This window comes from Stegostoma tigrinum, chromosome 30 (genome assembly GCF_030684315.1).
Source record: "Stegostoma tigrinum isolate sSteTig4 chromosome 30, sSteTig4.hap1, whole genome shotgun sequence".
Taxonomy (NCBI): Eukaryota; Metazoa; Chordata; class Chondrichthyes; order Orectolobiformes; family Stegostomatidae; genus Stegostoma; species Stegostoma tigrinum.
In genome coordinates this window covers 34,995,996-35,011,892 of record NC_081383.1, presented here as the reverse complement: position 1 = coordinate 35,011,892, position 15,897 = coordinate 34,995,996, and the positions used below count along the sequence as shown (strand labels likewise).

At 44.1% G+C, this 15,897-nt stretch overlaps 1 protein-coding gene across 1 annotated transcript in view; it reads right to left on the bottom strand.

Moving 5' to 3' along the window:
* Positions 1–15,897, bottom strand: part of LOC125465764 (receptor-type tyrosine-protein phosphatase delta-like) — a 472,774-nt gene that overhangs the window by 215,872 nt on the left and 241,005 nt on the right. The window contains exons 5-6 of the mRNA XM_048559575.2: positions 10,852–11,037; positions 1,815–1,832 (exon numbers count right to left, since the gene is read on the bottom strand). Coding sequence (XP_048415532.1) covers positions 1,815–1,832; positions 10,852–11,037 — 204 coding nt within the window. The remainder of the gene's footprint in view (positions 1–1,814; positions 1,833–10,851; positions 11,038–15,897) is intronic.

Here is a 15,897-nt window from a genome sequence, read left to right as displayed (position 1 = left end):
CCATAGTCCCATTACACTGTGGTTCAACACCGGTTCCGTGCCTGTAAGAACACCAAGCCAGCCAAGGTTTATTACCTTTTTGTTCAGGAATGCCAGTCACCTGCCAGAGGACAGCTCACAGCATCTGCTGTCATGTGAAGTTTTCAAATGATGATGAAGAAGAAGAAATTGAAAAAGCTGACACCCAGCAGTTTTTTGACTGTGCAGTGGCAGAAAACACTTTGCTAATTAAGGTAAGTGTAACCCCACAGGAATGATAGTGAGAACTCAGTTAATGGACTACACAGTCTTTCATGAATTATGTGGACTTTGGAATACAGCATAGTTACTGCCCCCCATTGCAAAGAGTTTACATCGTCATCAAACAGCTCAAGCTCTAGCTCAAGATGTTAACATTGGCTTGGAGGTTAAAATTTGCCTTTTCCGCATGTTGGCAGAGGTCATGAATGAAGACCACAGGATCCAATGTGTAAATTGAAACACTAGGTTCACCAGTATCTAGTGAATTTCATTAATCTTAGGGAATGCAAAGATATAATCCTACCTCTGAAGTAGTTACTCATCCTTTCTCTGTGGGCCCCAGTAAGTGATCGATTTAATCGTTACAGAAGAGCAAGATACTCTCTGATGCTTCATCATGGCTGACCTCTTCATTTTGGCCAGCCAAAATATCGACATGGCGGAACCTGATATTGGCCTGGCCTAACTTCACACAACAGCTCACCTTCCAGCAGTGCGACTGATGGCCAGTCCAAGGATGGAAAGCCAGGCAGAGGCTTCCCATTGCCCAGCCCTAAAGCTAGGTGTAATGCCTCAACGATTGCTGCCCTGGTTGAATTCAGAACTGAAGCCAGGGCCACTGACACATGGGGAATTGTCAGAGGGGAAACCGTGACAAGTCCATTTACAGGATTAGGCAGTGAAAGAGACAAGGGTGATTTCCACAGTCAGTTCTCTTTTCAGGCAATGCAACAGTGAAATTAGAGCAAAAGGCTGGATATGCAGGCATCAAGAACACAGTAACATACACATCCATCACTGAAATAATCTATGAGCTGTGGGTTATTGACATTATAAATTCCGCCTTCTCGTTAATACACAAAGCACAGACCTTCGCATCACTGGATTTAGAAAAAAAAATCATTTAAAAGAGCACATGAAAAACACAATTTTTAAAAATCTCGTTGGTTACACAAATCAGTTTGGCAATGGCACTCATAAGGTCTCGAGTTTGAGTGCCACCTTGATACGAAGCCACACAGCCGGGAAGCATTTTCCTTGGATTACAGGTCGTCTTGTCTTCCACGACGGGTTCTCTACAAATTTAATCATTGAAACTTGTTGCCAAAAAAATGTTCCTTGAGCTGGTTCTGTGGAGGCCAAGACCACCCTGGAGAGGGCCCTCAATGTAATTGTAGTTACACAGCAAGGTCCTCCAAAACTAACAACCTAATCAATGATGCGGCCTAAAAAGTCAAAAAAAGGAGAGAGAAGCTTTCTGGGCAATGGGGGTTGGGCGACACTGAGAGACAAATATGAAGCTGTGACTGACTTAATGACACACAAAGCTATGATATGCTTTCAGTTAAAGCATATCAAAAAGAGAGAAATCTTGCTCAATTTAATATAAGTTTAAAACAAAACACAAAGAACAGACTGCGACAAAATACCAGACATAAATTAAAAGAAAGTTGTTATTGTCTGTTTAAACAGAAAATGAAAAGATCTGAAAGAAAATGAAAAGGATAATTAAACAAAACTAAAAACAAAATCAAAATAAAAGGTGAAAGTTCACCGACTTCCATCATTCTTACCTCGTATCGGAGTACCACCTGCGAGGATAATATGAATGCAAATAAGATTAAAAAGAAGAGCTGTTAGTTGAAGAAGACAGGCCGCGGGCTTTTTTTTTGCAGCAGAAGCAGATTTTAGAAGATAAGTTTTCAGACGTATAAACACTTCACTCTTTTTAAACTGCTGGTGGACCTCCAGTTAAAGGAAGACTGCCTAAACAGGGCAGGTGCCACATCTGAGAGGGAATGCAGAGCTTCCCATTTCCATAACAACACAGAAGCTCCAAAGCATGGACTGCAGTCGGATGGTGGTTCATGGCAAGATGACTGTCGCCCTGGATGTTTCATTTCAGTAGGGAGGTTAGCACTGCTGGCTGGTGGGCGCCACAGGGGGTGCTCAGCAGCTCCAGGGACTGGAATCAGGTCAAAACTCAAAATGCTAAATACCCCTCTCCACTTTTACTTGCTTAAACATTTTAACTCATCTGTCAGATAGGCTCACTTGTTCTGATGTCTGGTCTGGGAACAGATGTGTTTTAATCTTGTTTATTCTTTCTTGGGCATCGCTAGCTCAGACAGTATTTACTGCCCCTCCCTAACTCCACTCGAGAAGTGGGTGGTGAGCTGACTTCTGGAAATGAAAGTGTCCAACCGAGTCTCCTCTACTGTTTGGCAAAATGGTGATGCAGCCAAGGGTGGTTAGGGTCTTAGTGGGGGCACAGATGACACTGTATCCTGATGGCTTCTTTTTTTAAAATTCTCCCATGGGACATGGATCTTGCCGCCCAGCCAGCATTTACTGCCCATCCCGAACTGGCCAGAGGGCCGTTTGAGAGACATTGCTGTGGGTCTGGAGTCATATGTAAGCCAGACCAGTTAAAGATGGCAGTTTCCTTCTCTAAAGGACATTACCAAACCAGATGGGTTTTTCAGACAATCAACAATGGGTCATTAAGAATCTTTGTTCCAGATTATTTTTTAAAAGGAACTCAAATTCCACCATATGCCATGGTGGGATTTGAACCTGGGTCCCCAAGAGCATTACCTAGATTAATAGCCTAGTCATAATACCACTAGGCCATTGCCTCCCCCTTCTTATCCTGAAGGAATTAATTGGGGTTACCAATCTTGCAGGAATGGCCTAGAGCTTCCAGGAGCTGAAGAACGATCCCCAAGATACTCCAATGAACAATCACGGAAAAAATAATCATACAGATGTATGAAGAAAATCTTTGTCATTATTAGCTGTGAAAATATTGAAGCTGACAAGGGTTGGAATGAGAAAATGTTGTTTGATCCAAAGTTAAGAATCGTCAATTGGGTGATGAGGATCTTACTTGCTTCGAATTGCCTTGGGAAAGCCAAGAGATTGGCTGTCTTGGGCAGCCAATGGAGACAATGTGGGGCAGGGTGCTAGGTAAAAGGTCATGTGATGAAATCTCCAGGACCACATCCCATCAGAATCAATCAGCAACCCTGAGATTCAGGCAAGAATCAACGTTCTTTCCGACTTGAATCCTATTCTGTTTTGGAGAGCTCTCCACATTCTCAAACACCACCCTCCTGCTCTGCAATTAAGGGGTAGAAGAACTGTCCATCAATGAGGCAATGATTTTGCAGTCCCAATTTTGGTGTCTGTTATTAACGCTCTGCTCAAAAAGTCCCCAAAATAACTCTATTGAAATTTTCAACAGTTGGGCCTAAGTAAAAACATAGCAGATTCACTCCAATGTGAATCTGAATCAAATATGTACCCCAAGGCTTAAACTCCTTCTGGAGCAGTCGCCCACAGATGCATCTTGTGTCTCACTAGGAGAGGACATGCCAGATCTAACTGCATCACTCCGTAACCAAGTCTAATGGATGTGTGATAATATCAGGTTCAGCGTGAGAAGCATGTGAATTAAATGCCAGGAATAGCCAAGGTATAAGGGAAGGGGAGTATGACGAACTAGACTTTTTTTGATAAGGTCTGATAGAAGGATGGTGGGCTTAATGGTAGAGTCTAGGACTAAAATGCAGGTGATTCTGGCACTGCACCTACATTAGTCCCAGATGTTTGACTTCCAGGGGTCACCTTGATGCATATTCAGATAATGTAACCATGGGGCCAGTGTTGTCTCTCCTCACCACGGCCCCCATTGTCCTATGATCACGATCAGATACCATGCAAAACTACCCGATCAGGCAAATCCAGTTGGATATTCACATTATTTTGCAGAAGTCACAACATTTTATTTGACTCCTCTTTGACAGCGTGGCACAATCTTCCTTTAAAAGTAGGCAGGTCCCCTGGCTAGCAGCAACGTGGCACAATTTCAGGCAACATTTTATCACATTCTTAAAATCCGGCACATCCAAACGCTTGGTGTCTTGGATTCTAAGTTCCAACGGGGTCCTGGAATTTGGTTGCTCAGCAGCCACTTTGAAAGGTGGATGGATCTCTCCCTATACACTGGAGTACATCCCCTAGGTCAACAGAACTCTACTATCTGTGGCACTGCCCACCAGCTTCCATTCCCTCCTAGATTGGGCAGTAGGATTCTGCATTCCTGAGGACCAGGATCAGCAGGGATCCAAGATCTCCTCCCAGCCATGGGTGGGACGAAAGGGACCGGGGAAAATTCACAACAAAACTTTCTTGAAAATGACTATGTCTCTCACTCCCCACCACGACTGTGCAGGCCAATTCTGGAACTTACTCCCAAAAATGGCAACTGGGCCATATGTTAATGGGCAACTGAGGGTTCCAAAGTGTAAGTGACAGCTTCAGAGGAAAATCCACTACATCAATGGATTTTTGCAACAGCAACTTCACAGCTTTCAACCACACTTTTGTATCCACCTCAAATGAGTATTTAGACTCTAAGACCATATTTCTCACTGAAAGGTGACAACAGGGAAATCTAATCTGAGTTAAAGGATTTTTCAGATCTAACTTCCATTCATAACATATTTCTTTCATCATAAGGACAGCTCTTAGCCAATTTCTCTGTTTAAAGTGCTGCCAAAAAGGGATTTTTCTCATATTATTGTCCATGTTTGTCATGGTGCTAGAGTGTCAGCACTGGGGAAACATCTAAAGAACCTCAGTAACAGCATCAAGCGATTGAATGGCCAGTGCTGCACAGCTGGGTGCAGAGTATAGCTCCATCTCCTCTGCCCTATAAGCCCCAGTCCCAGCCCCAGCCTCAGAAACGCATCCACTATTGTACCAAGGTGTGGTGTTCCTTTCCTTCTCTGGGTAACTTCCTCGTTTTCTAGAAGCTTGAGTATGGTGATCTAGTTCAAGTAGTTCACCTGAACTAACCATTATCAATGAGTGAATCTGGACCTAAGGGGCAACATTTTCACACAGAGGGTGGTGTGTGTATGGAATGAGCTGCAGAGGAAATGGTGGAGGCTGGTACAATTACAACATCTAAAAGGCATCTGGAAGTGTACATGAATAGGAAGGGTTTAGAGGGATATGGGCCAAATGCTGGCACATGGGACTGGATTAATTTAGGATATCTGGTTGGCACGAACGTGTTGAACTGAAGTTTCTGTGCAGTCCAACTCCATGACTCTCTGGATAGAGATGGCTAATGGGCCATTTGACTATAAAAGCATCACCATTGACACACAGAGATCTTATTCTCAACAAGGACCCGAGTACTATCTAACATCAACTATTTTCACTCTGAGCAAGAATGCCAATTAAACACCCAGATAGGAACACTTCCTGATGTGGCACAGAGATCACCAAGAACCAGATTTAGGGATTTGGGTACATTTGAAATTTTCTGAATAAAGTCTGGTGAGCCATGGGGTAAATTACCAATAGATTAGCACAAAACAATACCAACTGGTGGAGGCCTGGGGGAAACCATCAGATACAGAAGGTTATACTCTTCACTAACATCACTTCCTGCCAGCTCAAGGAAGGGACACAACGACACCCAACTTCAACATCAAAACAAAATAAAAGTCAAATTAAAGGTAAAGATAAAAAGGAAACCATCCCTTTCCAAAAGTGTCGGATTCCGGTTGCTACCAATTTCAGAATGTGCCAAACTGCAGCCTGAAACTGTGTTGAGCTTCTAAAGGGAGTTGGGGGGGGGGGGTGGTGTTAATCCATGAGGGTTATCAGGTAACAGTTACAGTTAATAAAGCAGGTTGTTAGGTATTAGGAGAGCACCTATATATGTGATGGTGTGGGCACTGGAAGCTATGATTAATTAAAGGGGAAGGAGAGGTTGAAGAGGAAAGGGCAGTCAGAATGTACCTTTGAGAGTATTCCACGGTTTGGGATCTGACAGAAGCTTTTGCATACTGGAAGGAGTTTCACATCCAATGCTAAAGCAGGTCCTGAATGGAATAAACCGGAAGCCGTGCCTCTGACTCCAGGATCAACCAGTCCTACATGCCTCTTTCTGAAAGGGTGCTGAGTACTTCCGACACTCAGAGTTCTGACCATTTCTTCAAAAACGTTCTGTCACTGTTCTCCACCCCCACCACCCCTCTCCGAACATTACCTGCTGTCCTGAATGAATAGTTTGTTTGGGTTGACTGTTACAATGGAAGATTGGAATGGGTGGAGTGGGGTTCAGGGCAGGAGGAAAAATGTGTGAGGGGTGGGCACTGTGTTAAGCAGAGCACCAAGTGAGGGGCAGGTGATCAGGGTGGTTATACGTCAGACAGCGAGATTGAAATGTGAGCAGTTAACACACAGGGCAGGAAGAGAGGGGAAGAAGGGGAGGGTGAAGGAAGGAGGAAAGACACATTTTCTTCTTTGCTGCAGATTTGAGCAGCTACACATTATTTACATCTCTGTGGTTCTAACAGGGGTTTCCTCAGCAGATGATCTCTCCACAGGACCTTTTTGTTTGCTTCATTAGCCAGTCGACCTACAGTAAAAATAAAAGCGACTCGATTCCTGCTGGTGTTCACGGTCGCTGCTGCTTTACTTGCCATCACAGGGAACCAACACTTGATCTAGGGCCAAGCAGAATTCCTTAATGACATCCCTTTCCTCACAATAACCTCCTTGTTATTTAAAACTCCAAATGTATTAAAATATCAGTCATCGATAAAGGCCCAAAATAAATTAGGGCAACCAAATGTCACCATTTTCCAAAGGCAGTTGTTGGCTCAAGTACAGTATCCCTCGACAGTTAATGTCCCCCGAAGAGTTCCTGGAAGAGTCGCCGTTCCCCAAGTTGGTTATTTGGACGACTGCCTATGTTTAGATCAGGGCCTACACAATCCTTGCGTACCGCTGTGGTTTGTGGGAGAAGTCAGCCATAAAACATAGAGCAATGCAGCGTAGAACAGGCCCTTCGGCCCTTGATGTTGCGCTGACCTGTGAACTAATCTAAGTCCATTCACCCTATACTATCCCATCATCATCCATATGCATATCCAAGGACTGTTTAAATGCCCCTAATGTGGCTGAGTTAACTACATTGGCAGGCAGGGCGTTCCACGCCCTTACCATCTTATGGTTTCAGCCAGCTGAAGGTGATGACTCAGTTAGGGATATTAAATTTATGCAGAAACCACAGCTGGGGCCTTGCAGGGCAACTGCAATCCCATTGTTAATCCCCGCTGGACTCCAGGCACTTTCCCCAGCGGATTCGGTGGATGAGGATCAGCAAGGGGCGGGCGTTTGGTTTTAAAACAGCAGCTTGAACGGGACCTGAGAAACGTTCAAAGAACTGGTTCAGAGCACGGTCGGTAACCCGGCTCGAGTGAATGTTGGGCTGTGTGCTGACCTCCCCCTCAGGTGTGTCTCCGCCTCCCCCAGCACTAGCCCAGAGCCCAACTCAGGCTGTTACCCCTTCCCTCTAGTACCTCCCCTCCCTCTCGGCCAGTAAGCACCATCCTCCCCACCCCAGCCAGGCTATCTATCTACTCTCACCCCCAGTTACAGTGCAGTCCAGGTGCTGAGTGAACTCAGCAGAAACAGGAACTGGAGCTGGAGCCTTTGGGGCACTGCAAGACCCGGCAGGAAGAATGCAGGCCCGACCAATGTACTGTTTTAGAGAAGGTTCACATCCCTAACATTACAATTTTGGATAAAATGTAAACAGAAATAAAGCTGACCTGCTTCAGAGAATAAAAGGGAAATGGTGGATGTGTTGGGTCTGTGGGTGGTGTTCTGGAGCACTGTGTGGTGTGGGGGTGTGCATTTGTTGGGGTGGCATTTTGGGAGGTGGGCTTTTTGGGGGTAAGGGAGGAGAGCGATGGAGTGGGGGAGGAGAGTGGCTCAATTGTTTTGGGGGCAGCATTGGGGTTGTTTTGGGGGTGGAGAAGAGTGATGAGGAGAGAGATGGAGATGTTTTGTGGGGTTGGGGGACAGTGATAGGGGTGGGAGGGTTGGTGATGGGGGTTCTGGTGTGTTTTGGGAAGGGGTGAGTTGGGGAGGTATTTGCGGAGTCAGTGATGAGGTGTTTTTTTTTGGGGCGCAGTATATTTTGGGAGTCGGTGTGATGTGGGGTTTGTGGGAGCTTTGATGACCTGGCAATACGCCCACTAAACCCTGCGAGGACCGTGACTGTGCACTGGAGATTCAGCAGTTTATGAGGAGGTTCTGTGATCAGGATCACAAGGTAAATCCTATTCATCCATTTCCTCTTGGTGTGACAGGGAGCTCACCACAACAGTACAGTGTATGCAATATTACCCTTAAAAACGCTGATAAGGAATTTTTCAGTGGAACACATGACCAACACACTAATTTTAATATATTATAGTTATTAAAAACATTGATGGATAGATTTCACTTAATTTAAATGCGATCCCAGTGGCTGATCAGTGATTACTGAAAATTGTGAAGTTCTTACTGATGAATACCTGGTGTAGTCTCCTGATTTGCCATGTTATATTAGAACCATGTCTATGCTTCAAAAGTACGTCATTGGATTTATAAAATGTTTAAGTAATCCATGGAAATATCAAGAAGCAATTTGCAAGGTTTGGGGACTGCAGCTCACAGAGCTCATAGGAACCATTCAGTTAATTTGATGAACTTTTAAAAGGGAAGGACATTGCCTAGTTTCACGCTCCTAGCTGCTCTAGTTCCATTCTGCCTTCCCTCCTCTCCTGAAGGTAGGGTTTGATTGTATGAGCCACAGAGGGAGGCTTGAGACTGAGATGCCATTCTTCTTGTTTGACCCATGACGCTCAAGGCCCCATCAGCAATGGCATCATTTGACACTAGTGCAAACCAGTTTAAAACAGCGGCCATTGCAGAGGTAAAGCTCAAGTTTCATCAGGTTGCAGTTTTGCACAGAAAACCAGAGCTGAGTGTGAACACATGGTGAACAGGCGGGGAAAGAGGAGAGAATGTGGTTCCATTAGTTTCTTGTATCGTTAAATTTGCTCTGGAGACTGGCTGCCTTGTGTTCCATTTTCCAATGCCAGTCATTAGATAACCATCAAGAGTCAGAGGATGGCTGCTTTTTCCCATTCCGGGCCTAGGGACACTACGACCAACTGCACCGATGTATTTTTACCACCTTATCTCTAAGACCCCCAACTGCATGGTCCCAACATTAACCTCACCATCCCTATAGTTGACTATCAAGTTAAGCTGTCCCTGGTCAGACTGGCTCAAACCTGGGTCCATCTTGCTGTGTATTAGCTCCTCGTCAGGCATTCTGGGTGTACTTTAGAACAACAACTTAAAACTCTGTATTTATGGCAACTTAAATGAACAAAATGGTGCCAAAGCGTGTACAGCGATTCAGAGAAGTGGTTACAGTTGAGCATGGTTGATCCTAAGCCAAGACATGACCACATTAAGGAGCGGTTATCTGTATGGGTTAGATGTGGAACTCCAAAAGATTAGAATGGATGCAGAAGACTGGAATAGTTCAGAAGGGTGGAGCATGAAGAATTCTTAAGGAATTGTGGGTAACATCTGTTGCTAGGTTACGGGCAGGGTTGTCTGATGGGGATTAAAGCAACAACAGTCTTGAGTAGGTCAGTTGGGTAGGACCAGCGGGGTTTATTTTTTAAATAGTTAGTAAAATGCAAGCATGCATTTTAAGCTTGTTGTGACATTAGTTTGGAGAGGGTTTTGTGAATTAGGCTTCGAAGCCAAATACTTACCAAAGGATTCTTTATGATTAAGAAACAGAAAGAAAGAAAACATTATAGAAGACATTATTCAGCTACATAGTCATTGTTATGTAACATTAAGACTTAAATGTTTTACTTAGGATTAAACACATTAGAAAACGAGGTTAATTCAAGTCATTGTTATCTTATTTAAATTAATATTAGTATTTATTTGTTAATATAAAGAGCAACATACAATCACAAAGTAACAAGGATAGGGTGATTGCTAATGTCAAGTTTCAAAACCATGGCAATAAAGATTTTCAAACCATTTGGGGCGATCAATCATGTGAGGAATACAGGTCAGTGCAGCTCACTGCAGTATATGTAGTTTAGATTAACATTTTTAAGTTAGTTCCTTTTTTAAAATATGTTTTATTTTAAACTTAGTATACAAGTTAAAGAATTTGCCCGGTCAGTTTTGTTTTGTACCATGTTCACTGATGTTCTTGATACAACTTGGTCACTCTGCCAATGGGTTCCTCTGGGTTAACATGGCTGCCGCCTTCTCACCTACACACACCACAACCAGCAAGGACAGCAAAACAATCTTCATAAGAATTGCCCAATCCCAGAGATTACTTTCAATTTGACACATTGGTCACAGAATGGAATCCCAAATGGAAAATAAAAATGAGAGAGAAAAGAAAAACAAGAAGAGAACTAAACAAAAACAAAATAAATGGAGGTTAGAGTAGGCCCGGAGAGGACGAGCCACTTCTAAGAATATAATCAAAGGAATTGGAGATACAGTCACAGCAGTGCAGTGTGAATCAAAGAAAGCTCTATGCACAAGACAGACAGACAGAATGACAAGCTATGAGGACATCACAAACATAAACAGCAGTAACAGCTACACAAAGGCCTTTTAGTTCCATGTTTTCTTTTAAAGAGGCAGATTAATCATTTTTTTGCATCTGTCAATAATATTTTGTTCTTTTCCAGCCCCTACCTGACCGCAACTGTTTGATGCGTGTACTGGAGCTTGGGTCAACAGGCAGGAAGTCTTTGAACCAGGTGATCTCAGGATCTGGATTCCCACTGGCTGCGCACAGCATGGTAGCTGTGCGGGTGCGTTCCACCACTTTCAGCTGAGGGCCCATGTCGATGTTGGGGAAGCCGGATGGCAGCTGGTCCTCTGTGAATAGCGAGTGGAGAGGGGAGACAATTAGAAAGAATGCACATCTAGTTTACGTTGGATCTGAGAAGCACAAAACCAAATCATCTATCCATTTTACTTCAGTTGCACTGGAGCTAGATAGACAGAAAATATTAACTAATAGGCTTATGTCATTTAACTCAGCCTTTTATAGGCCCATACACAGCAGTGCTATACAAGATGACAGCAGCAGACTGCAAAATTCTGAAGAATCAGCTAATTCACTTTATTGAAAGAGAACCGTACTTGCATTCTAAGAGCTGACTCTAAATTCTGTCCTCACTATGTCTACAAATTGGAGAGGGACTTTAGAATGATACTGTGAGTGCATTCTATACATTTATATAGGATAAGAGAAAATAGGAATAGCACACTTGTCGCATTTTGTGAAGAATTAGTTTCTTCTGTTGTACAACTCTGCAGATAGATCCATTACATTTCACAAGAACTCTGCTGAATCCAACAGTATGCTCATTTAGAGACAGAAAGGATGGTGTTTTTGAAGGTGCAATGTTTTCCATTCCCCTAAGAATTTCGAAGAATTTTCCCTTCCATTGTTTCCCCTTCCTGTCCATTCTTTTTTCTCTCTGCACATGTTGCTTGACTTTCCATACGGTCTCTAAGCGACCATTATTCAGGCAAGAACATAAACAGAATGTGTCGGGACATTCTGTGGGACCAATGCAGCTGCATTCGATTCTGTCCTTTTGTAAGGCATCCACACAAACATATCTCCCAGAGGAAGTTTGATTGCTGACATCAATCAGCAGCAAGCATTCTTTCTACAATGGCCAAATATACTGCTCATTGAAGAATGGGGGAAAAAATCAACTTTTGAGGGAGATGCTTTTGTGTATTGCTGCCAAGGTTGGTATATACTGAATAAAAACCAAAAGAACTGCAGATGCTGTAAATCCAGAATGAAAACAAAGTTGCTGGAAAAGCTCAGCAGGTCTGGCAGCATCTGTAAAGGAGAAAACAGAGTTAACGTTTCGGGTCCGGTGACCCTTCCTCAGAACAGTTCTGAGGAAGGGTCACCGGACCCGAAACGTTAACTCTGTTTTCTCCTTTACAGATGCTGCCAGACCTGCTGAGCTTTTCCAGCAACTTTGTTTTCGTTCTTGGTATATACTGACATCCTTCGTTGCTCTCGAGAAGGTGGTGTATAGCTGCCTTCTTGAAGCGCTGCAGCCCTTGGGATGTAGGAACATCAATGGCGCTGTGAAGGAGGGAGTTCCAGGCTTTTGGCCCAGCAGCAGTGAAGGAACGGGGTGATATATTTTCCAAATGAGGATGGTGTGTGACTTGAAGGGAGCTTCACAAGTGGTGACAATCCCACATGTTTGCTGCTCTCGTTCAGAATGTTAGAAGTCACATTGATGGGTACAACCAAAAGCAGACATCCTTACCGCCACTTCCCTCCTCTAAACGCCACCAGTATCAGCAACTGGGGATAAATGCACCTTAATGGAAAGCTCCATTTGAAGCTACTTTTTTATTGATCCACAAGGTCCCTCATAGGTCAAAAGGACAAAACGCTGGGACTTTCAACTAGTGTCCAGGAATCCAGATACATTTTAACAATCTGCTAATTAAACCCTAAACCCAGTTGACATCCTTCCTTCCCTTCTTTACTTCTGCATCTTAAAATAGCCAGTCTCTCTCTTCTCCCTCTCAGTCACAGAGCAACGTTTCACTATGTGCAAAGCCGTGAGCTATCCTGAAATCCAAGAATGATGTGATATACACAGTCACTTTCGTACCAGTTTCATTCTTTCAGCCGCACATCACCATCACACGCACACACTCCTCCAATCTGCACCAGAAAGAGTTGGATAGTTTCTGCTCAGTCACCTCCCCTGGTCACAACTCACCCTTCATGAAGCGAGCTGAACAGCGGTGGGTTAATAGTAATGACACTTCTTACTGAGAATAGGCTCTTATTCAGGATTTGATTAATGTCTATTTAATATAGTCTGATTTGCATGTATAAAAAGTGAACTTGAATAAATCTCATCCCAAAGTACTAAGTAAATCTTTCAAAGGCCTGTCTGACATGCCATCAATTACAGCAGTTGGAGCATCGCTACAGAACCTACTTAGCTTCATAATCCTCTCCTCTGTCACATCACAGAAATTAGTACCTGCATGAAGATATACAAATACCTGATTTGAAATTATTCTGGATAGAAGCCGGACTGATTCACTGACTTGACTGTTCCTTGAAGCAATTTCAAACTCTCAGATTTAAATAATGGTCAGTTTCCAGAGTGAGAAATTGGCAAGAAAATAAGACGAACATTTTTCTGCTTAATTAGAAAGAAAATCAAGCTGGTAACATTGGAGAGAAAGTTGTAGCGACAGAGAAAGAGAAAGATGAATAATTAGGAAGCCAGACAGAAACAAGCACAGAAGAAATAAAGCCAATAAGGAAATATTGGACAATATCCTAAATGACGTGGGGTCTTGGGGTAATAAGCAGAGGAGTGGAGATATCGGTCTAGAGATTTGAACAGGGTCATCTGGCTGCTCGCAACAGTCAAGATCAGATTCTCCTCTTAAATGGTGTAAGAAGCTGAATGTCAGGCACTCCATCTTCTGCCTAATTGTGGGTTGTTTTTCGCCTGGAAAGAGAAAGGGAGGGATTGAGGGAAATGGCTGGCACAAGCATTAGTGTTGGAGCACACAGGGGAAGAGGCAGCGAGGTGTTCCGAGTGCGTGAGTCAGCAGAGATTGTCCAGGGTGAATGGTGTGGGGGCATTGGTGGGTGAGAATCAGAGGGGGAGACACTGAAGGCAATCGTGAGAGTAGTAGGACATGAGCATGGTGGGAACTGGCTGTAGCCAGTGAAATGAAGTGAATGTGCCATAGCTAATAACAAAGGGTGGCACCTACCCCAGAAGAGTAAGTGAAGTCATTGATCTTCCTCCTGCATTGCACAACACTCCACCTTCAGAGCGCACTGACCCAAGTGGCACCCTTAGGCCAGACTGGCAGGGTCTGGAGGTGTCACTTCCTCTGACAGTGCTGGGGGAGAAGGACATTCATCCTTAGCACGAACCCACCCACCAGGATCACCAAGTGCCTCTTCACAAAGTGGTGCACCAATTTCCCCTTGTTTGCCATGCCTGGAGCAAATGTCGGCAACCGTGCAGGGTCCCTCAGGGCTGACAGTGCTTGGCCGGATGCAAAATAGCTGGCACTGTTAATCCCAAGGCATCTCAGAATATCCCAGTGGTCTAACTCCTGCAGGTAGAAGAATTGGGCCAGCACTGAATGAGAGGCACACCACGGTGAGAGACTAATGAGGTGAGTTTGGACGAATGTGCATGAAAATTCCTCTGCTTCCAGAGAGAAACCCTGCTGTGAAACTTGATGAAAACGACACAGACAAAATGATACAAGATTCAACCCAAACAGAAAGAAATGGCAAGATCTAAAACCAACTGAAAAATGGTTAGATAAGGACAAAAATGGACAGAGAGTAAGTAGGAGAATCAGAGAATCCTACAGTGCAGAAAGAGGCAATTTGGCCCACTGAGGCTGTACTGACCCTCCGAAGAGCATCCCACCCTATTTCCATAATCCTGCATTTACCATCGCTAACCTACCTTGCCTGAACACTGCAGGCAATTTAGCATGGCCAAATTACCTAGCCTGTGCATCTTTGGACTGTTGGAGGAAATCAGAGAACCTGGGGGGAAACCCACCCAGACACGGGAAAAATGTGTCAACTGCACACAGTCACCCAGAGCTGGAATCAACCCAGGTCCCTGGCGCCGTTAGGCAGCAGTGCTAACCACTGAACCACCGTGCTGCCCAAAAATAAAAATCAGAAACTGTTACAGACATACAGACAGAGAAACAGAAGCAGTCAAAAAGAGAGAAGGAGTAACTCAGATAGACTCGGACAGAGTAAATACAGATCGAGCCCCAAGAAGATAGAAAAACAGATGGAGAGAATGAGACATAGTAGTACAGAAAAGAAAGAAGAAAAATATCAGCAGATGAAGGAAATAGCTCATAATTTTCATCAGCGATATCAGCAAATAGTGCCAATATGTCAGTGATGGACAAGCCACATTAATGTTGAATGCCAGCAGTAATTTAAAATTATGGAACAAAAGATAGAAAGGAAGAGGTAGAATACCAGTCCATAGATAATGGGAACTGCAGATGCTGGAGATTCCAAGATAATAAAATGTGAGGCTGGATGAACACAGCAGGCCAAGCAGCATCTCAGGAGCACAAAAGCTGACGTTTCGGGCCTAGACCCTTCATCAGAGAGGGGGATGGGGGGAGGGAACTGGAATAAATAGGGAGAGAGGGGGAGGCGGACCGAAGATGGAGAGTAAAGAAGATAGGTGGAGAGGGTGTAGGTGGGGAGGTGGGGAGGGGATAGGTCAGTCCAGGGAAGACGGACAGGTTCTCCCAGAACTCGATATCAAAACACCTAAATAAAAGCCTTCACAGAGTGTCTTTGATTGCCGTGAGAATACACCTAGCCTCACTTTCTCCACTGAAGGCTCACTTTGCTGACACAGCGTCAACCATCCTGGTTACACAACCTCAGCTGTGAGTGTCTCAATAAGGTATGGACACTTTGGTGTGTCAGATTGGGTGAACAATTGTGGAACAATCTTGATGAGATGTTACAATTTTAGGATAAAGGGCGGCAGATTTAAAAGACAGAGGTGAGGAGGAATTACTCCTCCCAAAGAGTCGTGTATCTGTGGAATTCATTGCCTCAGTGTATGGCGAATGCCAGGACATTGAATAAACCTAAGGAGGAGACAGGCAGATTTTTAATTAGCGAAAGGATTATGGGGAGCAGACAGG